This window comes from Eubalaena glacialis, chromosome 13, assembly GCF_028564815.1.
Source record: "Eubalaena glacialis isolate mEubGla1 chromosome 13, mEubGla1.1.hap2.+ XY, whole genome shotgun sequence".
Lineage (NCBI taxonomy): Eukaryota > Metazoa > Chordata > Mammalia > Artiodactyla > Balaenidae > Eubalaena > Eubalaena glacialis.
The window spans coordinates 57742936-57770613 of record NC_083728.1 but is presented as its reverse complement, the minus strand read 5'-3'; the positions used below and the strand labels follow the sequence as shown (position 1 = coordinate 57770613).

Below are 27678 nucleotides of genomic sequence, written 5' to 3'. Positions count from 1 at the left end.
GCGGCATGTGGGATCTTCCTGGACCAGGGCTCGAACCCGTGTCCCCTGCACTGGCAGGTGGGTTCTTAACCACTGCGCCACCAGGGAAGTCCCAGGGTCACAGTGTCTTAATGTCAACCATAAGATGGGCCTAAGCCCACTTACAGTAAGAAGGGACTGCAGGGAATGTTGGGGCATCTCCAACCGCAGGCCCCAGGAACACACACTGCCACGTGAGACAGGTGCACAGCCATCCCCGTCCAGAACTGTCCGATGGACACCAGCATGGGCAGGACCATGGGGGGGCTCCTGCTCTCACAGGCCAACAGGGGAGGGGTACTGGGGCAGGGGCACGCAGCCTACTGACGGATGGGAAATGGTCCAGAGGCCCAGGCTCTTGGTCCAGAAGAGGAACTGAAACAGCTGGTGTCAGAGAGCTGGCAACACTGGGGCCAAGCCTCTCTTCCCCTACCAGCCCAGGATTTCTAGGACCTGGGCCAGGCCTTCTGAGGGTGGCAGCAGGAAAGGGATGACGGGAAGACACAGGTCTTGGAAGGCAACGCCGAAGGAAGGGGGAGCAGCAGGAGTGAGTGTCCAGCCGCCAGTGTGGGGAAGAGGAACAGAAGGCAAGAGCGGGACAGAGCCGCCACGGCTGCCAGCAGGATGGGAGGGCCGCTGGCGATCCGCCGGCCCTGGGAGGAACTGAAGGACGGGCGTGTGCACGTGGCAGAGAAAATAGGTCTTACGTGTTTGTTGTATACGCACACCCAACTAAAATGCAAGGGATTAGAAAAGACATTCATAGTGACTTCTATAAACTTCCAGATAGAATATGCTTATTTTGAATGAGCATGACTTTTTTGACACTGAGTTTTACACGGACAGGGATCCTTGCAATTCTGGACGGAGAAGTTTGGGCGACATTTTCTGATGGCCATTCCTCACGTTTACGGAGCACGTCCACATGCCGGGCGCTGTGAACAACAGTAGACAAAATCCATCAGGGGAAGACTTGGTTGGCACCAGAGGCAGCAGAGGATCTATCTCTGGAATGAAGAAACTTCTCCCCATTGATCATGATCAGCTAATGCAGTCCCTCCAATTCATGTCCAGTGGTTCCTTCAGGAATTCCCATCCCACTGAAACATTTTCGCATCAAATACTTCACAGTGATGTTGATCCATTTGTTCTCATTCATTTTATTTAGAACTCAAAATTAACACTGACCAAACATATCACTAAATCACTTACTTTTCCAAAGTTAGATTTTGCTTCAAAGTTACACATTCGCTCACTACACGTATTTCCACAGGGTCCTCAGAATTTTTTTTTACATTCATTTAAATGCTCCAAAGTGTCAGGCCAGTAATCCATTTTTCAGCCAATAACCATCCTAGACAAGAACAAGAAGGTAAAATTATTCACACAGCTCTTCTCTTCGATCTTTAGCTTGTAAACTTTTGACAAAACGTGTCCTTTGCCAGTCAACGCACTTCAGGGTGAAATAGAACAGGGGTTTGCTCCTGTATCTTTGTGTGAAGATAAAAACAGGGGCGGGGATAGCTTGGATTGAGCTAGCTTCACCACATTGTCAACCATATCACTGGACAAGATCAGATCTGCAGGCTCCCTGCAACCAGGGGTGCATCTAATGGGGAACCTAACTGAGCAGCCACACCTGGGCTTTACCGGTCTAAGGCGGAAGCTTTTGTTAGTTGGCGTGTCCCATGTCACATCACGGGTCAGTGTCTGTGTGTGTCCACTGACTTTGCTTCCTTGGTCGCCAGGTGCGGTGTTGATAAATTCCACGCGGTCAGGTGAAATGAGTGGGTCTGCACACGTGGGAGGCATTTCAGCTCCAGACATGAGTCACATGACACTGCACCTAACTTCGAGCAGTCTGACACGTATATAACGAAGATCATAAATTCTTTTTTTGTTTTACAACAGGTTATTTTTAAACATGCAAACGCTTTTCTTTCTGCCTAACTTGACATCGTAGGGTGAAGCACCTGCAAGGTGTGCCTGGCACTCCTGCCTCATTTGGCGACTTCTCTGTGCAAACATGACAGTTGGGGGAGGACTCTTGAGATACAGGAATACATATTTGATGCAGTCGCTGTACGGCCTAATTATGGCAATTTTTTTTTGACCGGTGTTAGTCATGTGAACTTGATGACATTCAGGATTCAATTAAAATGTGGGGAAGTAAACAGTTATAAAAATTAAATCTATTCCTGGAACAAAAACGACTATAGAAAAACTGAGGGAATCTGAATACAGACTGTAGTTTAAGTTTCCAGCATCGTACTAATGGTCATTTCTTAGGTTTGATAAACACGCACTGTTAACACTGGGGGAGGGTGGGGAGGGGTTGTGGGAGCTCTATACCATCCGTGAAACTCTTCTGTAAATCAAAAATTATTTCAAAATAAAGTGACAAAAACTGAATCTACTAAACATAAAATATGTAAGGAGACTATTACAAAGGCTCTGTGGCTTCAGGAAATAGATAAAAGAAATTTGAAGGCCTTGTGAAATCTTCAGAATTTTCTAAAACAAGTTGCCCTGAAAACCTGAAAAAAATAAGCATGGAACTTATAAAAATAGGAAAAATTGAAATACTTATTTTAATTCAATAATTAAAACTGAAAAACTCATAAAATATAAATGACTTACTCTTGTATTACAAATTATTTTTGACAAACTGATTTTCTAAAGCCTTAAATGCACAGTCCACTTTGATAATGAACTGGTTTAATCTATGTTCAATTTTTTGTTTTTCTTTTTCTTTTTAAAAATTTTTTAAATTAATTAATTAATTAATTTTTGGCTGTGTTGGGTCTTCGTTGCTGCGCGTGGGCTTTCTGCAGTTGCGGTGAGCGGGGGCTACTCTTCGTTGCAGTGCGTGGGCTTCTCATTGTGGTGGCTTCTCTTGTTGCAGAGCACGGGCTCTAGGTGCGCAGGCTTCAGTAGTTGTGGCTTGCAGCTCTATAGCGCAGGCTCAGTAGTTGTGGCGCACGGGCTTAGTTGCTCCACAGCATGTGGGATCTTCCCGGACCAGGGATCGAACCCGTGTCCCCTGCATTGGCAGGTGGATTCTGAACCACTGTGCCACCAGGGAAGTCCCTTATTTTTTGTTTTTAAAATAAATTTTCAAATGTTTCTAGAAAAACAAATAATTCATTATGCAAATCCATAAAACTTTGGCTAATTTTTAACATAAAATGCTAGTAATAATCAGGAAGAAATAATAGAGAATATTAACACCTAATATCAGATAACAAGGACAATAGTAAGAATAAAAAATAAAGATAATAACCACATACCTTTTAGTTTAGCAGAAAAGTTAGGAAGAAGATGTGAAATTCAAAGAAACTGAATATTTTGCATGCACACATGAAGATCTCATGATACAGAAATCGTGACTAATCAGCAGTCACCCTCCCTGGGCCAGACCTATGGGGGCCCTTGGGGCAGCCACGGAGAATCCTCTGGACTTACTCACCAGAAAAAGAACACCCCAGTTCAGGAAGTTTACAGAGGGGGCCATGCAAATAGCGCTCAGGTATGCCTTCAGCTGCTTCTGAAAGGCTGTGCTTTTAAAAGGCCTTTGACGTTCCCGTGATAGAACACTGACAAGCAGGAGGCTGCACCCCATTCGGTGGCATGCCTAGGGGCGGGTAGGCCCGGGAGGTCCCCCTAATTGAAGAAACCAGACTCGGGATCCCTGGAGTTCATGTAACGAGACCGTGTTTAATGAACACCAAAGTACAGGTGAGGGCTGTGGGGGCTCGAGGACAGGGGGCAGCGAGGGCTGCAGGGTCTGGTGGGGGGGGGGTAAGCTGTGACACCACCTCCCAACACCTCTCCCTTCTACACGGATTCACACTGGCCCCTCAGAGCCTCTCAGCAGTCCTGTGGGGACAGCACAGCAGGATGACTGGCCCCATTTTACAGTTGGGGAAACTGAGTTCCAGACAGGTTCACCAGCTTGCCCAAAGCCACACAGGGTTCCCGGTCCTTCCTTCGGTATCACTTCGGCCTGGCTCGGGGGGATCTGAGTAGGTGGGCAGGGGAGGATGAACACCCCACAGGAAGAGCAAGCAAGGTGTGGAGGACAGAGGCGTGGCATGTGGGGACATGGAGAGGGAGGACCCCCTGGCATCTGTGGCCCAGGCTGCCATGGCCTCGGCACAGCCCCTTGGGTGTCCGCTTCTCCTCTCTTTCCTCAGGGGTGTGCCCAGGCCCTCAGGACCAGCTGAGGGAGGTCATGGGGTGGGAGGGCCACTCCCTGCAGGGCTCACACAGCCCTGAGAGACACAGAGGGAGAACTCGTACCATGCAGAGGGGTGCGTCAGGAAGGTGCCTCGGGGGCAGGGAGCTGGGGAGGGCGTGTGGAGCACAATGAAGGTGAGGTGGGTAGGGCTGGACAAGGCCAGCACACCGTTCTGAGGGGTCTGGACAGGATCCTGGGCCACGTCACTGCAGCGAAATGCGGCCGCTGCAAGGACTGGAGGGGAGCTAAGGAGGGCCCGAGCTGGAGAGGAGGAGGGCTGAAAAAGGTTCCAGGGGTCCAGGCTTCTCCAGGCAGGCCCCTGGAAATGTTGGCTGGTTTGAGGTCAGTCACGGAGGGCCCCTCCCTGGGCGGCCTCTTTAGGCGTGACTACACACTGAGGCCCAGCAGAAGCATCAGGCTCTGTAGAAACACAAGGATACGTACTGTCCCCTGCAGCCCTTCACCCTACTGGCCCTCGGCCCTCCCTCGGGAGGGGCCCAAAGCCCTGCACACAGCCTGCCCTCCCTGCCTTCACCCTGCCGTTTCTGTCTGAGAGGCACCCCCAGAAGGCCTGTATGGGGAGGAGGGAACTGAGTCAGAAGTTTCAGGCAGATGCTCCTGCTAAGGAATAGTCCCCAGGATGCCTGTTGTCTTCCCAAGACCGACACACCCCTAGGGAACCACCAGCAGCAGGCCCGGCAGGAGGCCGCAGGGCCTGCTTGGGAGCCATGCTCAGAGGCACCAGCAGGGGGTGCCATGGACCCACACTCGAGGGGCAGGCTCCTTCTGCCTTTCCAGTCTCATCTCCCCCACCCCTCTCACCCCACAGAACCAAGGCTCAGGGGCTGCAAGACTTAACCCCTCCGGTCTTGGGCACAGGATGCCTGCACAGAGGACAGCCAGGGCCTGAGTCCGAGGTGGAGACAGTAGCAAGTATGGGCAGGTCTGAGAAGGGCCAGGAGGGACAGGCCTGGCCAGCTGAGGTCCTGGCACCACTGCCCAGCCCAGCACCAGAGCCCAGCTGCACCCTGATGGTGCCCACGCACGTGGGGGGGTGGCGGTCTTCATTCACTGCCTCCTCCCTGAAGAAGGGGCCCAGCCACCACCTCACCCTACAGCAGCAGCTCGGTCACCGTTAGCTCACGCCTGTCACTGGGTGTCAGGGTCTTGGAAGCCCCAGGCCTCCACGGCAGCGATGAGGAAGTTCTCAGAGCAGAGGGGCTGGTTGTTGAAAGTGTCGCAGTGGCCCGTGCGGCCCCGGTTCAGGTCCCCGTCGATGAAGAGCGCCTGGCCGCCCCCTCCACCTGTGGGATGCTTGGTCAGTGGCTGCCCGCTGTCCAGCGCTGCCCCCAAGGGGCTCTCCTTCTGCTCCTGAGCATCTCCACTTGGACAGGGCAAGTCTTGGAGCCGTCCCTGCGCAGCCCTGACAGACGCCTCTCTAAAACCACGGGGCTGGCTTTCCACTCTGTAAAGTCCCCCGGCTCCTGGTGAGACCCTGCTTGTGAGCCCACTTCCCCAGCATGCAGCCTCAGGTCCCCACGCCTGCCCCGCATGCATGCTCCACCCCCAACAATCCTGCTGCCTTCCTCCGCCATCACAGGGGCTCTGCCTGTCCCTCAGGTGAGGTACCTACCACCTGGCTCAGCAAGGGCTGGCCCGGGGCTTCAGCCACCCACAACCCCGTACCCTCCTCCCAGGCGAAGTGACCAAGGGCAGACAGGAGCCCAGCCTGAGGTGCAGGGAGGCGCCCACCTATGATGAGGCAGTCGTTGCCCCCGGCCATGAACAAGGACTCCGTCTTGGAGGGCAGGTTGAAGTGTCGAGCAGCCAGGAACGGCGAGAGGCGGTCAGCAGGGTCTGAGGACAAAGAGTGGCAGGGCGAGGACAGAATGGTGGTAGACTCCAAGGACACAGGCTTGGTCAGCTCCGGGTGTTTGATGACCACCCACTCGTAGCGCTGGACCTCGGGCTGCAGCTGAGGGCAAAAGGGCAGCATGAGGAGTTGTCATATGGCGCCCACAGGGCCCCTGCCCGCTTCCCGCCCCCCACCCCACCCAATTCATCATCAGTGCCCTGAGTGAGGCCCCGAGTGGGGGCTGGGAGATGGCGCCACACAGCGCAGATGAGGGCCTGCCTGCTCTCACGGAGCTCACGGTCTAATGATCACAAACCAGAAGGAGACGGGGAGGTTAGCCGGTAGGGTAACAGCTCTGATGGAAGTAAACAGGGTCACGTGAGTGGGGGTGACCTCCTGCAGGGAGGCCCACTCACCCTAAACACGAAGCATTCTCCGGTCCCAAAGAAGCCCAGCTTGCCTCCAAACTTGTTTCTCTCGCTCCAGTCTGTTGACAGGTAAGCTCCACACACCTGGGGAGAAAGGCCCAGGGTGAGGCTGTGCCCTGCTTGCCTGCAGGAGCGTCCCCTCACTCAGGACCTGCTGAGAGGCCATGGTACAGTCACAGCTGGGGCTGTTGTGGTCACAGCCCCCCTCACACTTGAGGGCCAGGGCTGGAGAATAGTAGGGAAAGTCAGAGTTTGGAGGGCGTGGGGCTGGCAGTGAGCGTGCGCGGGGGCTGCCTCGGCCGCCATCAGCTTACTTGGGATATTTTCATTTCCCTCTTGGGCCCTAAAGCATGGGAATAAGCTCCATATCCACACTCTGATTGTGGGCATCAGCGCCAGGGAGGCCCCTCAGATGGAAGCTTCCAGGAAGCACCCCTGCTCAAGAAACGTTTTCCAACCCTCCCATCAGCCAGCAAAGTGCTTGATTTCACCATTAGAGAGTCACTCCTTTGAGTGGCTACAGGATTTGCCCAAAGTATCTGACAATCAGAGTCATCTGCTATAACACAGATGCCCGGGCTTCTCCTGGAGAGGCAGATGCAGACTCTGGAACAGGGTGAAGAGACTGAAACTCCCACAGGTGCAGGTTTGGGAGCCACTGAACGAGGAGCCTCTATCTCATGCAGACACCCCCAGGATTGGGGCGCGTGAGCTCTGACTTTATTCTAGACATCTTAGATACTTTCCAGATGACAGCACTGCAGAGAACAAGGCCCTGAGAACTACCTGTCAGGGGCTGGAGGCAGGTGAAGGCAGACAACTCACCTGGCGCTGGCCAACTACTGCAGGAGGAGGTGAGGCCTCACTCACTAGGCATTTCTGCAAAGCTCCTCTAAACTGCCAGGCTGTGTCAGGCTGGGGGCCTGGACCCCAAGGGGAAACAGGGAGGCTCTGGGTACTTAGGGGGTCCTAGGGGAGGCTAGAGTCACCTCTCTGTAGAGGGCTGGACTTGCTCTGCACCCCTAAGCCCAGGGAGCCTGGGTAGGGGCTATCGGGGAACACCCACCCTCTCTGGGGCACAGACTCCCCCAGAGCTCATCAGACGCCAGGACCCCAAGCTCCCTCTGGTCCCTCCTCACCTCCTTTTGTGTGGTCTTGATGAGCAGGAGGGTGGGCTCGTGTCCTTCACACTGGAAATAGAACCTGGGGGCAGAGACCACACATGCCAGTCCTGACAGTAACAATCATACCTGCACCCCTTCCCTGTGCCACCTCCAGCCAGCCTCTGTTGCCCCAGGCTGTCTGGGGGTGGATGGACCTGGAAACTGCTTGTCTTCCTCTCCCAGGGACCAGGCACAGTGGCTTGGATGGTAACACCTTGGCCCGGGCACTTTTCTCAGACAAGATGGAGCCCTGGCCAGGAGGCCCGCAGGCCAAGCGGTCAAAGGCCCCAGGACTCTCTGCCCTGGTGTGACACAGAGGAGAAGCTGCATGGCAGAGGGCCCCCAGCAGACAGAGCCATGTGCCAGGTGCTTCGGGGAAGCAAGAACCAGAGGAACAGGTCCCTGCTCTGGGAAAGCTCAGAACGTCCTCGGAAGCTGGGCAGCACTGAGAAGCATGTCAGGAGGCCTGAGGCTGCCGCTGTGCCAGCACCAGGTGCCCAGGGGTTGGCTGGCATCCCTGGTGGCCCTGCTTAGCTGTCCCTCAGCAGGCCTCCCACACTGCACAGAGGTGGGGGCCAGGTCAGCGCAGCTCCGGTGCCTGCCGTGTGGGCTGGGCCAGCCCCGACTGCATCACCTATGACCCAAGCCAGAGCTTGGGTCAGAAGCCACCTGCCATCTGAGGCTCTAGGGGGGCAGCCACGCCTGGCAGAGTGACCCTGGGAGACAGTGTGCCCTGGGGGAAGCCTGCACAGGGCCCGGCACAGCCCACAGGGCCAACATAGACCTGGCGTGTGGACTGATGAAGCGGGGTGGAGGAGTAGTGAACCAAGGCCGGCCGCCTCAAGTTGTCCCGACAGTTCTGTAAGCTCCCGGGGGGAAACTCTGCCTCCCACATCATCACAACGCCTACGTGGGGGCCTGGAGCTACGGCGTGTACTGTAACGACCCCTGAAGTTTGGGTGGCCTGGGAGTGAGAGATGCCCAGAAAAGGGGCTCCCAATTCTAGGGCCCCCTAGGAAGAGACAGGGCCTTGTCCAGGTGCCCATGTTCGAAGGCTCATTTCCAGCCCCACCATGACCTCCCAGAAGTGGGGACAAGACGAAGAAGCTGGGCAACTCCACAGCTCACTCCACCCCTTCTGCACTGTCTGGCCCTTGGAGTCCATACCTTGGGGCCTTGGGAGGGCAGGTCCAGCATTCCCCAGCCTCCTGGGAATTACCTGGTCAGGCTGTACCCGTGCTGCAGTGAGGAGAAGAGCAGGAGGGGCTGGCAGAGGGCGAACCGCTCAGGGACCCATGACCAGATGTCTCTCATCTCCTTCACGCCGACGATCTCTGAGTGGAAGTTCTCCGCGTGAACAGCCAGGTGCACAAACTGCCTGGGGGAGTGGGAAGAGGTCAGAGCACAGCTGTGACCCCAGCCCTGGCCACGCCCCCCACCCTGGAGGTGTGCAGAGCCTCTTGTGTGAGCTCAGCCTGGAGGAAACGTCTCACCTGTTCAGCCAGGTCAGAGCCTGGTTCTAGGGGCCCTCAGAAAGAAACGGGGTGGAGCTGTCCCCCTGGAGTCCCGCTCCCACCCCGCTACACAGAGGGGAGAGCGCCCAGCCTGGGTGGGGACAAAAGCACCTTTTCTCTAAGAAACGGGGATAGAGAGTGAGTCAGCTCTGAAAGACAATGCTTCCTGGCCAGCCAAGCACCGACAGGCAGACAGACAGGGCCTGAACTTCGGCCAGGCTCTGAGGCAGCACTGCTGAAGCCAGCGCTGAGAGCCAGAGCAAGCAGCCAGGCTGGAAGACAGAGGGAAGCCAGGCGTGGAGACATGGTTTCCAGACCTACCTTTTAGAAAGTGAAACACTGAAAAACAGGAGGAAGCAACAGACATGCAGAAGAGGAAGAAAAATAAAACAGACAAGGAGAGGTTAGTTACAAGTACTGATGCCCAGGATACGCCTGCCTTTGGCCTGCAAGAAAGGCCTCCACACCTAGAGTACACTCACAGCGTCTGCCGCCGAGGTATCAGGACACCATGGGCCCTTTCCACGCCTGCTCCCCAGGGGCCTGTGCTCAGGGCAGGGGGCCACACTCAGCAGCCACGAGAATAGCCAGCAAGGGAGCCCAGAGCTAGAGTGGTGGAGCAGGAGCTGCTCTAAAATGACCCAAGGAGGCCAGCCTGGCTCACTGCTGGACCTGCTGGGGCCATGGTCAGCATCCAGCTTCCATCTCAGCCATGGCCCCTGTACCCGGGGACAGGACCCTATGCCTTCTGCGCCCACAGTTGCCTCAGCAGCCTGTGGCTGTAGCCAGGAAGGCTTTCTCCTTTCCTGTGGCTTTCTATCCACACATGGATGGCTGGCTGGACAGGCTCAGGCCCCAAGCACCCAGAATGCATTCCCCCAAAGCCCCGCCCCACTTGGGCCCTGATGGTAGCCCCTGCCTACCTCTTCTGCTTGACGGTGATGCCCTTCTGCTTCAGAGCTTTCTCATTGGCCATCTGCAGGAGCTGAATCTCCTTCCGAGAAAAGAGGCGGATGGCAAACGCTTTCTCCAGAAGCTTCTCGGGAGACACAGTCTTGGCGATGTCCTTGACAAAGGTGCGGATGTCCTGCTTCACGTTGTCTGACTCCAGTGGCTGCCCAGCTCTCACCTTGTGGAAGAATTTGAGGATAGCCAGTGCCACGCGGTACAGCACCTTGTAACCTTCCACCAGGAAGACGTCAAAGACGCGAGCAAAGTAGTTGAGGGGCAGCTCCCCAAACAGCCAGCGCTGCCAGTCCACATAGACCTGCAGGACGTCCTCTGAAACGGCCACCATCAGCTTGTGGGCTGCCTGGCAGTACTTGTTCACCAGGTCCCCGAACGTCATGCAGGAAGACTCGAAGGCCAGGAAGCTCTGGTCGATTAGCTTCTTGCTGGGGTCGTTGCAGGCCAGGATGCGGCAGGCCTTCTCGAAGCACTCGGCCTCGTCAATGCTGTAGTGGAGCAGCAAGGCCACGACCGCAGGCAGCGCGGGGCAGAAGGAGACATCAGGGAACTGGTTGGCGATGCACAGCAGGATCTTACGCACGGCGCCCTCGCCCCGTGTGTTCAGGCAGTAGCTGGGCACCTGCGTGTTGTCCACAAACTCGGGCAAGGGCAGGCTGCCACTGCTGTGCTTGCCCACGATCTTGCTGACGATGTCACTGTACACGCTGGCATCTGGTGTGACTGTGCGGCAGGGGATGTCCCGGATCAGGCGCTGGTACACCTTCCCCCGCAGGGTGTAGCTGCGGGCCCAGTAGCCCTGGCGCGCCAGCTGCTTCAGCTCCTGCAGCTCGGTGCAGCTCAGCTCCTTGGGCCCCAGGTCCTGGATGGTGGCATCCATCTTATCTCTGTCCACAAAGCAGTTGTAGCCCGGGGAGTCCATAGCGCAGGGCGTGCCCAGGAGGAGGCCCGGGGCTGCCAGGAGGGGGCGAAGAGCAGCTAAATCCACCAGCGATCTGTCCGAGGCTTCTCTGCTAACCTGTTTGCCATCCCATACCCTACAGGATTAAAAACCATGCTTAGGGGGCTTCCCTGGTGGCGTAGTGGTTGAGAATCTGCCTGCCAGTGCAGGGGACACGGGTTCGAGCCCTGGTCTAGGAAGATCCCACATGCTGCGGAGCGACTAGGCCCATGAGCCACAATTGCTGAGTCTACGCGTCTGGAGCCTGTGCTCCGCAACAAGAGAGGCTGCGATAGTGAGAGGCCCGCGCACCGCGATGAAGAGTGGCCCCCACTTGCCGCAACTAGAGAAAGCCCTTGCACAGAAACGAAGACCCAACACAGCCATAAATAAATAAATAAATAAATAAAAATAAAAAAAAAAACAACCATGCTTAGTACGCGTGTATAAAGGTTTACATTTTAAAAAAACATGTTTCTGTTTTAGTCTTTTTTTTTTAATTGAATTGTATACTTTCTTTATTTTTTAATTAATTAATTAATTAATTTTAATTTTTGGCTGTTTTGGGTCTTTGTTGCTGCGCGCGGGCTTTCTCTAGTTGCAGCGAGCAGGGGCTACTCTTCGTTGCGGTGCAGGGGCTTCTCATTGTGGTGGCTTCTCTTGTTGCAGAGCACGGGCTCTAGGCACGCGGACTTCAGTAGTTGTGGCATGCGGGCTCAGTAGCTGTGGCTCACGGGCTCTAGAGTGCAGGCTCAGTAGTTGTGGCACACGGGCTTAGTTGCTCCGCAGCATGTGGGATCTTCCCGGACCAGGGCTCGAACCCGTGTCCCCTGCATTGGCAGGTGGATTCTTAACCACTGCACCACCAGGGAAGTCCTGTTTTAGTCTTTCTATAAAGTATCAGTAGGGTTTCCATTTAAGATAAGTGGACATTCTGAGAATTCACTACAAACTCTGGAGCATAACTTCTTTCCATGGGGCTTATGAAGATACTGGAAGAGGTCACATAGATTCTGGGTCATGAGATTCTGGGTTACGAGAAAGGGCTTCGAGAGGCTGACTCTACTGTAAACAACTCTCTGCTCGTGGGTGGGTGGCCCACCGGGCCCCCACACTTCACCCTGCAGCCTGTGGGCCTTGTAAAAGGAGCAGCTAGTCAAGAAGACTCCATGAAGTCAACAGATGCTGTGTTTCAGTTCTCAAAAGGCTTCAGGCCTTTAACCAGCCGTGTATCATGAGGAAGACACACACCTACTCTGCCCCAGGACCCTTGGCTTGGAATTTGGAGGCCAGCTCTTAACTTTCTAAAAATAACAGCTAAGTTTCAGGCAGGTATTCCAGAGAAGACTCAGTGGTGGGGAGTAGACATGAGGGCTGAGAAATAAATGGAAGGTGTCACAGCTTCAAAATTAGACATTTCTGGAACCAAATGAACCAGAAGTACTGGGGGATTTGGTGCTGTTTCTCCATTATGGGCAACTATTGAGATTCGTGCAGACATTAAAAAAAAAAAAAAAGGATAAAATGTGCTATTTGAGAGTCTCTGGCTGCATGTGGACGGCAAGACAGAAGTCTATTGTTCAGAATACCGCAATTTGACATTTGTTTTTGCCAAAGGCTACTGTCCTCAACAATAAAGTACAATAGTCTGCCCATGCACCTCAGACTAACCTTTCCACCTGGGATGGTACACTGTCCGGAGTTATCACAAGGGTTTGCTTCAGTGAGTTTTGGTAAATGACCAGATCATTCCGGTTCTGCTTGCATCAAGATATCTGAAAATATAAAAAGCAAGTAACATTTTAAAAATATTGAGTGGAAAGAATTGTAATGTAAAACCTGTTATGTTCGAGAAGATGTCTTGAGAAAGCACCTTGATATGGTGGGGTTTTTTATTGTGTTAAAATATACCTAACAAAATTTACCATTTTAACCATTTATAAACATACAGTTCAGTAGCATTAAGTACATTCACAATGCTGTGCAACCATCGCCACCATCCATCTCTGGAACTTTTTCATCTTCCCAAATGGAAACTCTGCATCCTTTAAACACCAGCTCCTCATTCCCTGGCCCCCAGCTTGTTAACCACCATTCTACTTCCTATGAATTTGACCACTCTAGGGACCTCATATTAGTGGAATCATACAATATTTGTCCTTTTGTGTCTGGCTTATTTCACTGATCATAATGTCCTCAAGGTTCATCTATGTTTATAGCATGTATGAGAATATATTTTTTGAATTTAAGACTATTATTTAGAGCAGTTTTAGGTTCACAGCTAGAGAGGATGGTACAGAGATTTCCCCACATACCCTCTGCCCCCACACATGCACAGCCTCCCTGTTATCAACCTTCCCCACTAGATGGTACATTTGTTACAATCGATGAGCTTAAACTGACACATCACCCAAATCTATAGATCAATGAGGATTCATTCTTGGTGTTGTACATACTATGAGTTTGGACAAATATAAAATGACATGTATCCTTATTATAGTATCATAAAATGTATTTTCACTGCCCTAAAGATCCTGTGCTCCACCTATTCATCCCTGCTCCCTGCAACATCAGAATTTCATTCCTTTTTATGGCTAATAATATTCCATTGTATGGACAGACACATTTTGTTTATCCATTCATCTGTCGATGGACATTTGGGTTGTTTCTACCTTTTGGCTGTTATGAATAATTCTGCTGTGAACACAGCTGTACAAGTATCTGTTCAAGTCCCTGGATATATATCCACTGATACTGTTTTTATAGGGACTTTCCCACAGAAATAAGGTCTTGTGACAACATCCATTTAACACGTCCCACTGGAAAAACCTTACCCACAGCAGGACCAGGTGCTGACAGTGCTGGAACTTTCTTCCCCAGAAAAGAATCCCAAATGGCAGTTGGTTTGTTTGCTCTGTCCTGGGAGGGATGGCAGTTAGGGCTCCCCCATTTCCCCAGGTTGTGAATTACCTGTAGAGTTTACATCTTTCGTTCTAGGCTCTGAGCCCACTAGCCTCTGGAGGGACCCCAGGCCCATCCTCTTTTCTCGAATAGAACCCACTCCTTGTCAGGGCAATAAACATGTTTATAAACAGAATAAGAGCTAGGCAGGACAGTGCCAAACCTTGCTCAAGTGGCCTCAGATTCAGGTTGAATATTAAACTGGAAACTCCAAAAACAGTTATTGCACCTTGCAAATTCCTTCAGAAAGGACCTTCAGGGAGAAGCAGACCCACTTTTTGTTTGTTCTTTTTTGGCTGTGCCACAGTGCATGTGGGATCTTAGTTCCCCAATCAGGGATCAAACCCACGCCCCCTGCAGTGGAAGCGCAGAGTCCTAACCACTGGACAGCCAGGGAAGTCCCCCACCGTTTTATTTGTTGTAGCAAGTTGTTGCAGCCTGGGGACTCCGAGGCAAAGACAGGTGCAGAAGACCCTGAAGGAGGTCCTGGATCCCTGCAGGCTTCCTCCCACCTGAAAAGACAGCATGGTGTTTGTGGAGCAGGGCAAACAAGGCTTATGATGACCTCCTTGGGCATCTATAAAGCCAGGTCTCAGGGCAGGTTTTTGTTTGGTTTGTTTTTTACATAAACACATAATCATGAAAACATCCAGTAATACAAAATTATAGAGTAAAAATATAAAGTCCTGTTTAAGTTACCCCCTCAATCCTACTCCCTCTTCTACCTAAGGTAATCACCGTTCACATCTAAGTGCATGTCCTTCAAAACCTTTTTCTTGCATTTACGTGCACACGCATCCACAACCCTGTTAGATGGTTTAAGCTGGCTATTGGGAAGGGGAAGTCAGGAGATGGGAAACAGATCAGAAACACAAAGTCGCTGGGCTGGACCCTCACTCACCGTATGGAGGTGAAGGTACACCCTCCCCCAGCTGTCCCACCTGTGGCTTGCAGCCATCCTGCAACACTGTCCACACCTCCAGCTCCCACTCAGAACACAAGGCCTCACCGGCTCCCCACAGTCCCCCAGCTCCTGACTGAGGTGCCAGGCCCGGGAAGGAGGCCGTGCTCCCCCGTCCACGCCTGGCGGCCAGTGGTAGAGAAGGGAAGCAGGAGCTTACTCGGGAAGCGAGCCAGTTTAAAGTCAGACAGGCTGGGCTCAGAGTCCAGTTCTGCTGCTTGTTGCGCTGAACCTCTGATAAGCCGCGCCTCCTCCCCGAACAGCTGGTGCCCGTCTCTAAAATGGAGCTGATGAATATGAGCCACTGGACAGACATTAGTCCCCACACAGCACCTGTGGGTTAAGCTCTTACTCTGGGCTCGCTGGCTGGGGTGTGGGTGACACCCCGCACACAGGCACATCCCACTCTCTCCCACTCCCCCTCGCCCTGCGGCAGCCCAGGGCAAACGGCCACTCTTCTCGGCTGGCCAGCGGGGCCCTGGCGGCAGGTGCCCTGGGAAACCACTTTCCCTCAGCCTCAGGAAGGGGAGGGAGGGAGTGAATTCTAATCACAAACACTGCACTCACCTTAGGCACCGCCCCCCCCCCCAGTCTCAAGTTCACTGCAAAAGAAGGGGGTGGGGGCAGGGCTGGCTCCGGGGTGGCACCTCTCCATCAGCCCTGTGGGAGGAGGCTGGCCCCAACTGCCCGCAGCTCCCTGAATTTATACTGTAGGAAGGAACTTTGTGTTTTCTGTCCTTAGCTTTGGGCCTAACCTGCAACTCTGGGAAAACAGGAAAAATTCTGCTCAGCATCCTGTTAGACTCACAAGCACTGCACACAGTGACCATTTCAGATAGTGGGGACACCACGCAGTGTGTCTGGAGGGTGGCGGCTACTTCAGCTAGGGTTGTCAGGAGGACCGCTCCTCTCCCGAGCTGAAGTGATGAGAGGGAAGCTGCCAGAAGAGCTGAGGAGAGGTCACTCTGGACCACGAGAAGAGCGCATGCAAAGGCCCCGAGGCAGGAAGAGGCCTGCTCCAGGAAGGGAAAGGCATCCGGTACGGCCAGGGCACAGTGAGAAAGAGCGGAGACATCCATGGGCTTGATCGTGCACGGGGAGGAGCCTGGACTATAAGTGCAGTGGGAAGCAGGGAAGGTATGTGATCCAACGGAGGGGTTTAAAAGCTGATTGCTGTGAGGATTAACTGAGCCTGTTTATAGAAGGCACTCAGCCCGGCCTGGCTCAGCAGGGCAGCTCAGAAGTCCTGAGGGCCTCTCATCGTTACTGCTCCTTGGGCTCCGCTGGCCTGGCACTGGCTCAGGGACGTCTGGGGAGTGATGGGGTCAGGCAGGTCAATGCCAATGCCCGATCAGTCCTGTGGTGAGGCCGAACCGTGCCCCTCCTTAAGGGGGCAGTGCAGCCACAGGAAGCTGCTGCCAAGGTTCTCCCACGGGCCCGAGAAGGCCTCTGCTCTCTTCGGGATGGTCCCTCCGAATGGCCTCTTCGAGGGCCCTTCTTCCCCTTCCCTGCCTGTGCTACTGCTTCCCCACCCGGAAGCCCCTTCCAGTCACCGTCATGTCCCTTTACTCACAAATACTGTACCTGTTTTGAGAGTTCAGGCTACCTAATGGAACGCAAGTATTCCTTAAAAAGAAAAAATAAAAACGTTAAGTGGAACTAAGTGACCTCTATTTAGGGGTGTTAGGGGGCCCCTTTAGCAGCTCTAGGACTGCAGTCCCATGGGCCCTGGGCCAGGAAGCTTTTCTGAGGAGGTGAGTTCCTGTGAGATGACGCTTTGGCTGGGAACACCCCATGGGAGGTCAAATAAACCCGAACTCTGCCCTCCTTGGTGAACCTCCTAAGTGTGCCCACAGGAAGAGGGAGGCAGCCAGTGGGGTGGGAGGAGCCCCCCACCCTGTACCCGCCACTTCTGCCTCCAGAGTGACCCCACAAGTGTCCTCGACCCCTCTCCCATCTCAGGAGCGCAGGTCACCCAGGAGGGCCAGCCCCACTGCACTCCCTCCTCAGCCAGTTGAGGGGTGGCTTCTTTTTTTTTTTTAAATAAATTTATTTATTTACTTATTTTTGGCTGTGTTGGGTCTTCACTGCTGCGCGCAGGCTTTCTCTAGTTGTGGCGAGCGGGGGCTGTGCTTTGTTGCAGTGCGCGGGCTTCTCATTGCAGCGGTTTCTCTTTGTTGCAAAGCACGGGCCCTAGAGCGCACCGGCTTCAGTAGTTGTGGCACATGGGCTCAGTAGTTGTGGCTCGTGGGCTCTAGAACACAGGCTCAGTAGTTGTGGCGCACGGGCTTAGTTGTTCCGTGGCATGTGGGATCTTCCCGGACCAGGGCTCGAACCCGTGTCCCCTGCATTGGCAGGCAGATTCTTAAACACCGCCACCAGGGAAGTCCGAGGGCTGGCTTCTTAATGCCACACTGCTATCCCAAAGCACCACCCATGGTCTGATGAGTCACAAGACCTCTGCCTTTCTCACCTTTTTAGTGGGGAACATGATTTTCCCAAACAGCTGGATTTGAAAAAAAACTCGCTTGCATGTGACAGACCCCCCCCCCACATTAAGCCTGGGTGATCCCATCTTAACCACCCGACAACACTGGGCACTATGCCTTCCTTACAGGCTGCCTCTCCCAGAGGGCCCAGCACCCCATCATGCCTCCCCTTGACTCAAACTTTGATTCATTTAACAAACTTCTACGAAGTTCCTTTTCTGGGCAGGGCACCGGGGATACGAGGGTAAAAGACAGCTCTCGAGGAGACCAGTGGTCACGGCATCCACAGTGAGACAAGAGCCCAGGCGGGGCACTGGCAGACCACCAAGGCAGGCGCTGACTCAGTGTGAGTGCCACAGAGGGGGCAATGGTACCTGAGTGTACAAAGGCGGGGGTGGGGACAAATGCATGAGGGAGAGCACGGCAAACTGGGGAGCCTCAGAGAGATGGTAGGGAGTGGCCGGAGGTGGGATAGGAGGGGCTGATGGCCTTCTGTGCCAGCTGCACTAGAAGACCGGACATCATCCCCACACAAGAGGGAGCAGGAGAAGAGCCGAAGCAGAAGGTGACACATCAGATCTGCATTTTAGAAAAAACCCCTGGTGGCAGAGGAGGAAGGAGGGCAGAGTCCAGAAACGGAGGCAGGAGGAGGGCTGGGCTGGGCTGAGCTGGCCAGGGAGGATGCAGAAGATGGGGTGGACTCCACCAGATGAGGTGACCTGTTCGGGGTGGGGGGCAAAGACCCAAGCAAAGAACAGAGAATTCTGGCCCAGGGGTGGGGTTTTGGTGGGGCAGAGGAAGTGCTCCATTTTAAAGTGCCTGTTACGACACAGATGCCTCTCAGGCAAATGCCAGAGCAGCTCAGGTGAGGTAGAACCCTGGGCTGCTGTGCTGAGGTCCTGCCCAGACACCCAGCCCTCAGCCCTGACATCTACACTGGCTCCTGGACTCCTGTGTCACCCAGTGGGCTTCACAGATGGCCCCTCCACACACCCGGAGGCCACCAAAGAGCCAACTGTGGCCCAGGTGGAAAGAGGCAGCCCTATGCAGAGGGAGCCTGGTGCTCCCCAGGAAGCCTACCCACTCCTACTGACCCCTGCCCGGCCCAGCCTGACCACTCCCCGCCCTCCCCCTTGGCTGCAGGAATAGCTCATAGCCCAAGCAACCGGGGCTCAGCCTGGCCGGGCCTTAGTCACTGCACCACAGGATAGGGTGCTGCACGGTTGTGTCTCAGTTCTTCCCCTTCACTCTGAGCAATCCCACATCTGTTTCCTGAGAGTGAGATCAGGAAACAAAGAAAGAAGAGGAAGGAGGCTGGTTCCAGCCCTGCCGACCGGCCAAGAACGGGGCGACAGATGGGAAGGAGGGGCAGTGAGAGGCGCTAGGTCCTGGGCCTGAGGAGTTCCATGTGACCAAGAAACGTATGCTCCTCTCAGGCAGTTTCCCCAGGGTGGAATTCAGAGCACGCGCTCTCTAGGGAGCCCCTCACCCTCAGAGACCATCGGTCCCCAGCCAGGACGCAGCAGAATGACGAATCCTTCAAACAACTAGTGGCCCCACTCTAGCCCTCAGGGTATGTGAGGTCTGGGGATGAGAAAGACACAGCAATTACAGGACATGGTCACTGCCTGATAAGAAGATCTCAGGGTGCCAGGCATGGAATGTGGCAGCAGGACAGGGAAGAGCAGATGACCTCCTGCCTGTGGCTCTGCTTGCAGGGTATTTGGGTAGAGGAGCAGGGCGGGTGGGACAGCCTGGAAGGGAATCTGGGCTGGTGGGTAGGGTATGGCAGGTGGAGCTCTGAGGCAGAGAAGGTGGACGGAGGTGGGGGGTGGGAGTTATCCCTGAGGCCATCCACCTAGGACACCCAGAAGGGGCGGGGTGGGTGGGGCCTGGAGCAGGATGCATTCCACCCTCTCCTCAGGCTGGGACCTTCCTCTCAAGTCCAAGTCTGACTTCCTCATGAGAGGCCCAATGCTCCCATCCATCTATAGGGAGAGGCCAGGGAAATGCCCAACCCCACTCCCAAGGATCTGCTGGAGGCCTCGGAGACACAGCTTCAAGACTCTGTCTGGAGCCCTGGGTCAAGGATACTCATCTCCCCGCCCAAGGCCTCAGAAGTAGGATGATTCCCAATTCTGCAGATGACTGGTGGTGACAGTGTCATTGATTGTGGTGACTACGGTCACCGATCCCCCACATTCACTTCCTTGCTTTTTACTGACCTCACTCCCAACTCCCATCTCTCTTCATGCTCTGGAACTTGGCTTGTAGCAAACAATCCCCCACCTCCTCATCCTCTCCCCTAATGCACCCTTCCTCCAGGCCAGAAAGCAGGGGGCTCTCCCTGGGACCCTGCCCCCTCTCTCCAGGGTCTCCCCAGGACATACCACACACTTCATTCCAGTTCTTGGCCTCCTCCTCTCAGCTGCCCTCATTGCAGGGCATTCGAGGGTCAAGCAGGCAGACCTGGCTCAAAGCTCCCCAACTTTAGAAACGTTTACATCTCTGATGCTTCGTCTACACCCAGGTCAGCCCCAGAAACTCCTCCACTCAGAGGGCGCATATCACAAACACCCCACTCTCTTTTAACTGTCCTGAAGCTCTTCACTGCCCTTCTCCCACTCACCATAACTCTATCTCCCTGCACCGCCAGCCCTTCGTGACTTTACTTGTCTGCTCAGCCTAGACCTGACCCTCCAAGCCTCAGCTCCACCACTCCCATGCTCCTGTCTCAGCTACCCAGAAGAAGCCCCATGAGAGGCCAGCCTGACGGCACGCCTCTCCACGCCTGCGCACCAACTGTAGAGAGAAAATCACACTGCCCTGCTCGTGGCCCTTGGAGCCACCTGGCAGCCCTCAGCATGCCTCGCGGCACCCGCCCCTGGTCCCCACACTAGCCAACAGCTTCACATCTCCCACTCTCCTTGAGAACCCGGTGTTAGGCGAGAAGCATCCTCTCCTGTCTGACCCTGGCCCTTGATCTGCACCCCCACCCTTGGTCCTGGATCTGTTAGACAGGCCCCCAACCCCCAATCCCAGCACCCGGCACTCCCCTTGAGCTAAGCCTTTCCTCTTTCTTTCCTTCCCAGTCAAGCTCCCGGGGAGAGCAGGCTGTATGTCTCCCCCCTCGCCCTTCACGCCTGGCTGCCAGACCTAACAGACACCTTTGAGCCCTTATCGCCCTGAATCACACACAGCTGACCTCACTGCTCTCAGCTCTCCTCTCCCCAGGCCTCCAGAAACCCCTTCTGTCTGTCTCCTTGCCTCTCTGGCTGCTGCTGCTCCTGTCCCTGTCCCTCAAATGTCTCTTTTGCAGAAATCCATCTTCTTTTCAGCCAAGAATTCTCAGGTCCCATACCTCCAACTGCTTTCCTGAAGTCTCCCCACCTTCACACACTCCATGTGACTCCAACGCAGCTCAGCTCTGACTCCCAACCCGCTCTGCCCCGCTCTCCACCTGAAACCCTTTCCCGCCCACCGCCCCACCCCCCCTCCTTTCAGGATTTGGCCCTATCTGCCCTCCAGGTAGGGCAGCTTCAGGAGTCTTGACAGTGGGAAGGGGGAAAGGCAGGACACACCTGTTCTTCTTTCTCCTCTCGGGCCAGTCTGCTTCAAGCCTCGGCCCAAATGCCCCCTCCTTCACCAGCCCTTCTAGACTCCTGACCTCACAGGCAGGACTGAGGGCGACCTCCCCACACTCCACCCCTCCTTGTCCAGGTCTGTTTGAACTTGGCAGGCCTCTGTGATGAGCTGCTTATGAGTCAAGCTCTTCTACTCTACTGTGACTTTGAGCCCAGGTGTCTCACACCATATACTCAGTGTACCCATGAAGGAGGAAGCAAGAGAAGGAAACAGATGGAGACTCAGGAAAATCCCAAACCACTTGGGCCCAAGAGGGAAATTTAACTCTAAATAACAGGGGCCATTTGCCAACTTGTTTGTCCTAGGCGTGTGTCCTTCCCAGCAGACATCTTCACATGATGAGAAGGCAGGCTGGGCTCCGCCTCAGCCCTGAAGCAGCACTGGGATTTTTCAAATGCTAATGGCAACTGGCATTCCACAGTGACTGCCAGGCTGCCAGTTACTGGGAACCTGATAGTGGGCCCTTTGCTGATGGCACATAATGGAGGGCACGTGCCAGGTATAAAGGGGCGTAACCATTAACGAGGCGTTAGTCACAGCACCGCAGTCCAGTTGGCTGGCCCATCTGCTGCCGCTGGTCAGAAGTTCAAATGCAGGTCTTACCAGTGGCAACTGAGCCTATGGATGGGACCCGAGCAGGGCAGAGTCCTAACCGTATTAGCCACTCGAAAGGTTTCCTGCAGGGACTCGGGGACTTCCCTGGCGGTCTAGTGGTTAAGACTTGGCGCTGGGACTTCCCTGGTAGCGCAGTGGGTAAGAATCCGCCTGCCAATGCAGGGGACACGGGTTCGATCCTTGGTCCGGGAAGGTCCCACATGCCACAGAGCAGCTAAGCCTGTGCGCCACAACTACTGAGCCCATGCACTGCAACTACTGAAGCCCGCGCGCTCTAGGGCCCGAGTGCTGCAACTACTGAAGCCTGCGCCTAGAGCCTGTGCTCTGCAACAAAGAGAAGCCACTGCAATGAGAAGCCTGTGCACCACAATGAGGAGCAGCCCCCGCTCACCGCTGGTTTGGTCCACCCACAAGCAGGGACTGGGGTTGCAAGGGGGCTCTGCTAATTCAAGATCTTTATCTTCTGAGTTCAAAAGGTCCTCCCAACAGCAGGTCTGGGAAAACAGCCCCCAAGGGCATAGGAGAAACCAACTAGCTACACAAAATGAGAAGCAGAGGGAGAAAACCCAGCTGTCAGAAGCTAGAATTCTGACCGGTCTGAATTCTGAGCAAGGTGCCTGTGATAGGTGTGCCTCGGAAGGCTGGGCACATGGCAGGCTCTCAGCAAGTATCTTTAGGCCTGACAACAGAGCTGGGCTGGGAGGCAATCTTGAAGGTTTAATCATTTTAGTAGGCATTCAAGACACTTCCTGAACGCCAGTGTATCAAGTGCTGGAATATGAAGATGCAAGGCCCAGTCCTAGCTCTCAATGAGCTTCTGGATGTGGGGACATGGTGTATTGACCATGCCAACTCAGGTGCAGATGCTATGAGAGAAAAGCACAGGGTGTCTGGGCCCCCAGCCCATGAGAAAAGAGGGGTCTGGAAGGATTCCCTAGCCAGCACCTGCCTGGCCTAGATCCTGAAGGCTGAGGAGGGCTTCGTCCAGGAAGCAGCAGAAACAGCATGCGAACAGGACAGGGCCTTGGAGAGCATAGCTGTTTGGGGCCGGTGAGTGTCATTCATGGCTCAGATTCAAAGACAGTTCTACAGCCCAGCTTCATGGGCTCTAAGAAGCCAAAGGGCCCAAGACAGAGGCCTGGGGTTCACCAGGCTGCCGAGGAAGGACAGTGCTCCTGTGTGCTGGGAGGTGGGGAGGGGACGGCCCAGGAAGGCAGGGAAAGAAACCAGAGGCAAGTGGAGTTAATGTATACCCCTGGATCCTTTGAAGGCCCACAGGTTTAGGAAGATAGGAAGGCGGGAATGACCCTTGCTGAAAAATGAATTACAGATGATAATTAAGGAATGAGGACAAACTGATTCAAGGAAAGGCTGAAGAGACAGAAGCCAGGGAAGCTTTTGGTGGGACACAGGTAATGAGCTACATTTAGAATGCTACACAGTGGAAGGGCTTTTATTGGTAACAGAATCACCCATCCCGTAATCAATTGGTACCCAATTAAAACTGTGTAACAATTAGGCGGACAAAGTTTCAGGTTATGCGAAACAGGCCAAGCCATGTGTAGTGGCTTCTCAATGGCCTGTAAGAGGAGAGTGCAGGCTGGAGGGAGAAACCATGACCACGCACACGTGACCCCTGCCAGCAGCTCCTTGGGCAATACCCAGGGGAGATGGATAAGGTCCCACGGCCAGGCAGGGGACCATAACTGCACAAGACAGAAGGAGAGCTTGTTGCACGTACCCCTAAGTGAGCAGGTTCCCTAAGAGACTAAGATAACTGCTAACAGCACTTATCCAGAGGCCGGGACAGCCCTGGGGGCCATGCGCCTCCTGTGGGTAAAGAGGAACTCCTTTTGCAACAGCCTTTCCTCACCCTCTCCCGTGCGGCCCCTCAGCATGGGGGAAAGATTACGGAGGGGGCACTATACACTTGGCCTCTGTATCTTCAAGAGTCTTTCCGAAGTCCCACCTGCTGCTAATGCTGATGCACTACACAGAAACTGGGGTCCTGGAAGGAGAGCGACAGGACCTAGAGCATTCTGCAACCTTGGATCTATCTCTGGGTCTGAGAAGGCCTTTTTTCAGAGATCTAATTGTGAGAACGCCCTGAGAGGACCAACCGTCGGGCTGGAGGGGAATGAGGTCCTTTGAGATGAGTGACAATCTGGAAGTTTCCCAAAAGGCAAATAAACACACATGTGACAGGAAGCCCCGGGAATCAATCATGTGATTTTGCACCTTTAGTATCTTACATTTTGCTGTTTAACCAACAAACAGGGGCTCTAGGACAGAAATAAAAAGCCCACTATCCTGCCCCCATCCCCCCAAAAGGCAAGAGATCATTATCAGATTTTTGTTACCTTATCTACTCTGCTCTACAGACATGAAACATCAGGCATCTCCAGGGTTCAGTCTTCTTTTTCTCACTCCACACCATCCCACTCCCTGGCTTCAGTGCCACACAGGAAGTAGTGCCCAGAACACTTTTGAGCTTGCTCTCCTTGGCTCCAGACCAATCTCTATCCAGGAATTCTTACCGACCCTCAGCTCAACATCTCCACACCGCAAGTCACCACCCACTCCCAGGCCTGTCCCTTCCAGCACACTCTGTGTGGCACGGCCCTACCAGCTGCCAGTCACCCAACCTTGGACTTAGGTCCCTAAGTCCTATCCCTGGTCCTTCCCATCCCCGCAACCACCTGTCTCAAGGTCTTGCTCTCTTTTCTGTCCCCACTGCCCTTCCTTGGTGCTGGGCCTTTTGTCCCGCCAGGTATATCCCCGTGTTCTGTTAACCGCCCTCACTCAGTGTAGGACTTCACCAACCGACCCTGGCCACCACTGCCTGGTCACCCATGAGGGCACAATCTGACCAGTCACTCACAAACCCGAGATCCCTTAGCGGCTCCCCACCACTCTCAGGGTAAAATGCAAACTCGGGACTGGTACTCAAGGCCTCTCCTGACTGCCGCCAGCCTAGCTCCTTAACTTCATCTCCCTCTCCTCACCCCAACCACCGGAGCTACCCACTGCCCTTCTCCCAACAGCCGGTGGGTGGGAGCTGTGTTCCTGTACTTCACACACCGTCCCTTGGCCTGGAAGTCTTGTTCCCTCATGTGGTCCTGCCATTCCCATTCGTTCTTCAAAAAAAAAAAAAAAATTTTTTTTTTTTTTTTTTTTTTTTTTGACCACACCGCGAGGCTTGTGGGATCTTAGTTCCCAGACCAGGGATTGAACCCATGCCCTCGGCAATGAGAGCGTGGAGCCTTAACCACTGGACCGCCAGGGACTCCCCGTTCTTCAAAATTTAATTTGAGCCCTTCTCAGGAGCCCCCACTAAAGGCCAGCTGGACTCCACCCCTCTGTGCCCATAGCAAGCTCCGTCTGCCTCTGTGAGAGCACTGACCGCAGTGCCACAGTTCACTGGCCCGTCTCCTCACTGTACCCTAAGCTCTTCAAGGGCACAGGCTCACTCAACTTTGTAGCCACAGAATACGGGGCACAAGTCCTCATCATGTGAAGTATGATTTGGATAAACTTGCATTGAAAGAATAACAAAAATCATCAAATAATGAATTCAGGTTGGTCCTTAGTGAAAAGCCCAAGGTGTTGTTTCTCTGATATTATCTCCATTTGGAAAGTGACACTTGAAACAGCCACTGAAACTGCTGCTTCGAGTTGAAAAGGCCTTTTTTCTTCCCTGCACAGAGTTGTCATAACAGAGAAGCTATGCTCAAACAGGCAAAACATTGAACAGGGTAAATATTAAGTGCTTTTTTATAACCTGCTTCATTGTCCTTATGTACTTCAAACCAGAAACCATCTAAAAGCAAACACTTAAATATGTCTTCTGAGATTGGCTCAGACTGTAATGAAAATTAGGCGCAACACTGCATGCCCAAGGTCACTTAGCCTGCTGGACAGTCCTGGCAGGTGTGGTCAGCGACAGCTAGCATGGCTCACCAGCAGGTGAACTTGCAAATTCAGGGGGTGAATTTTGTTATTATGAAAAACCTGCCTAGATTACTAGATTACTTCTACATCCCCTGAAGGTCACCCTTCATCCAGATGAAAACCACTGCATTAGTTTTAGCACCTTGGTTCATTTCAACAACCATTCAGGGAGAACCCCTGGCCCATTCCATATGAGGCAATGGGGGAGCAAAGATGAACGCGACATGGCTCCAGCCCTGTTCATAGGGAGAGATGAGCTTCTAAACAGAGCACTGACTACTGGATAAGCACTTCTCATACAAGCTTTACCTGAGGGCTGAGAAGACTAAATGAGGACCAACCTTCAGGATAAAAGGATGCATATGTGGGGGTTGTACCACTGTCTAGAAATGGAAACTGTAAAACCTCTGCGAGATTTCTTGATCTTTTCTTACCTGGGTTTGTTTCTCCAAGCCTGTATCCCTTAAAAAGAAAAAACCAGCACACCTATCTTCAAGGCAATTAAGTAAATGTTTACAGGTGGCTACTGTGTGCTGGGGCTAGAAAGTGAAGACAGAGGGGAGCCCTTGGCCTCAAGTAGGATAAACCGCTATATCTGATGAATAATGGGATTTTTTCCCACTTGTAATTGCCTAGATGTTCCTGCTGACCTGGGAGCAAACACACACAGAACTAAGGAAAACCACCTTCAAGTCCTTCTACTGGCCCTGGAAAGGCAGGCAAACTCCTCACTAGGAATAAGCAGCTAGGTAAAGACCTCAACACCAGCATCACAACCACAGCCACATCGGCCACCAGGCCTGTGCCTCCCAGGCACATCGCTGTCCTAACAGCTGACCCGTGCCTCCGCACTGCCCAGGTGGTCTTCAGACAGCCTCTGGCCTTTAGTGTCAGCCTAGCAAGTGGTAATCCAGGAAGCCCACCGCTCGTCTGTTCCCTACCGAGTAAGGCCACCAGGCCACCAGCGCCCTTGCCAGAAGAGGACCTTGACCGAGTGCAGCCCATCCCCGACCTCCAGCTGTGCTTACTCAAGGCTCAGAGAGCACAGCGCCCAGGGGCCCTGTGGAAACGCTTCCGCCCCCAGCACAGCCTGGCGGACAGCTGCCGCCTGGCACAGCGGCCACCCCAGGAGGCACCCGCCGGACAGGGCTCAGAGGCTGGGTAGATACCTAGGCGGCAGGTGGGCGGCGCGTCATCCTGGGGCAACCGTAGGGCCAGAACGGGAGCAGCTGTAGGTCTTCGAAGACAGAACGTTATCAGAGAATCTGCTGCAATTTCGAGTCCAGAAGAGGATTTCCTACCCCGCAGAGACCGAAAGCGCCCGAGGAAGGAGTGACACAGAGCCAGCTCTTCCCACCGCCGCCTCGCCCGGAGCCGGCCGGAGCGCCGACAGCGCCTGATGAGGGGCGCCGGCGCGACCCCCGGGGTGGGTGTCCCGCGGGGCCGAGGTCGGCTCCGGCCCCACGTCGCGCCCTGCCCGGCGCTCGGGCCGCGGGGCAGCGCCGGCGGCGGCGGGCAGTGCCCGGCGGACGGCCGCGGGCCCCGGGCGCGCGGGCCTCGGAATCGCCACCCGCGCCGCGGCCGGCCCCCGCGCCCTGCTCGGACGGAGGCCCGGCAGCCAGGCCCCCACGCCCCCTCCGTCAGCACGCCCGGGACGCGGTGACAGTCGGCCACCAGACCCCGCGGCCCCCGCGCCGGGCCGTCACGCCCCCGTCCACCCCGTCGCGCACCTACCTCCGCCCGTCGCGCTGGCAGAGAACCCACCTCCCGGCGCCGCGCCGCGCCGCTTTCTCCTCAGCTAGCTGAGCTACTGAGCGTCGGCCTTTCTGCGCACGCGCGCACGCGGCCCCGCCCCCGCCGAGACGCGCCGCCGGCTGCCCACCCGCGGCGCCCGCGGGTCTCTGGGGCAGCGGGCTCCGGGCATGCGCGCTG

General features: G+C 54.6%; 1 protein-coding gene across 9 annotated transcripts; it reads right to left on the bottom strand.

The window, feature by feature from the left end:
- Window positions 1-2665: 2665 nt before the first annotated feature.
- TBC1D24 (TBC1 domain family member 24) lies at window positions 2666-27566 on the bottom strand. Of its 9 annotated transcripts, none has more exons than XM_061208861.1 (10): window positions 27481-27563; window positions 14493-14597; window positions 12796-12899; window positions 10142-11221; window positions 8924-9082; window positions 7681-7744; window positions 6530-6625; window positions 6011-6233; window positions 5370-5562; window positions 2666-4678 (listed from the first exon to the last, which is right to left on the bottom strand). In XM_061208861.1, the coding sequence occupies exons 4-9, from the start codon at window positions 11104-11106 to the stop codon at window positions 5408-5410; spliced, it is 1662 nt and encodes a 553-aa protein (XP_061064844.1). In that variant the 5' UTR covers window positions 11107-11221; window positions 12796-12899; window positions 14493-14597; window positions 27481-27563; the 3' UTR covers window positions 2666-4678; window positions 5370-5407. The 9 variants fall into 9 exon arrangements, with proteins under 9 accessions (XP_061064844.1, XP_061064843.1, XP_061064845.1 ...); XM_061208860.1 differs by having other exon boundaries at window positions 5392-5562; XM_061208862.1 differs by having other exon boundaries at window positions 5403-5562.
- Window positions 27567-27678: the final 112 nt, after the last annotated feature.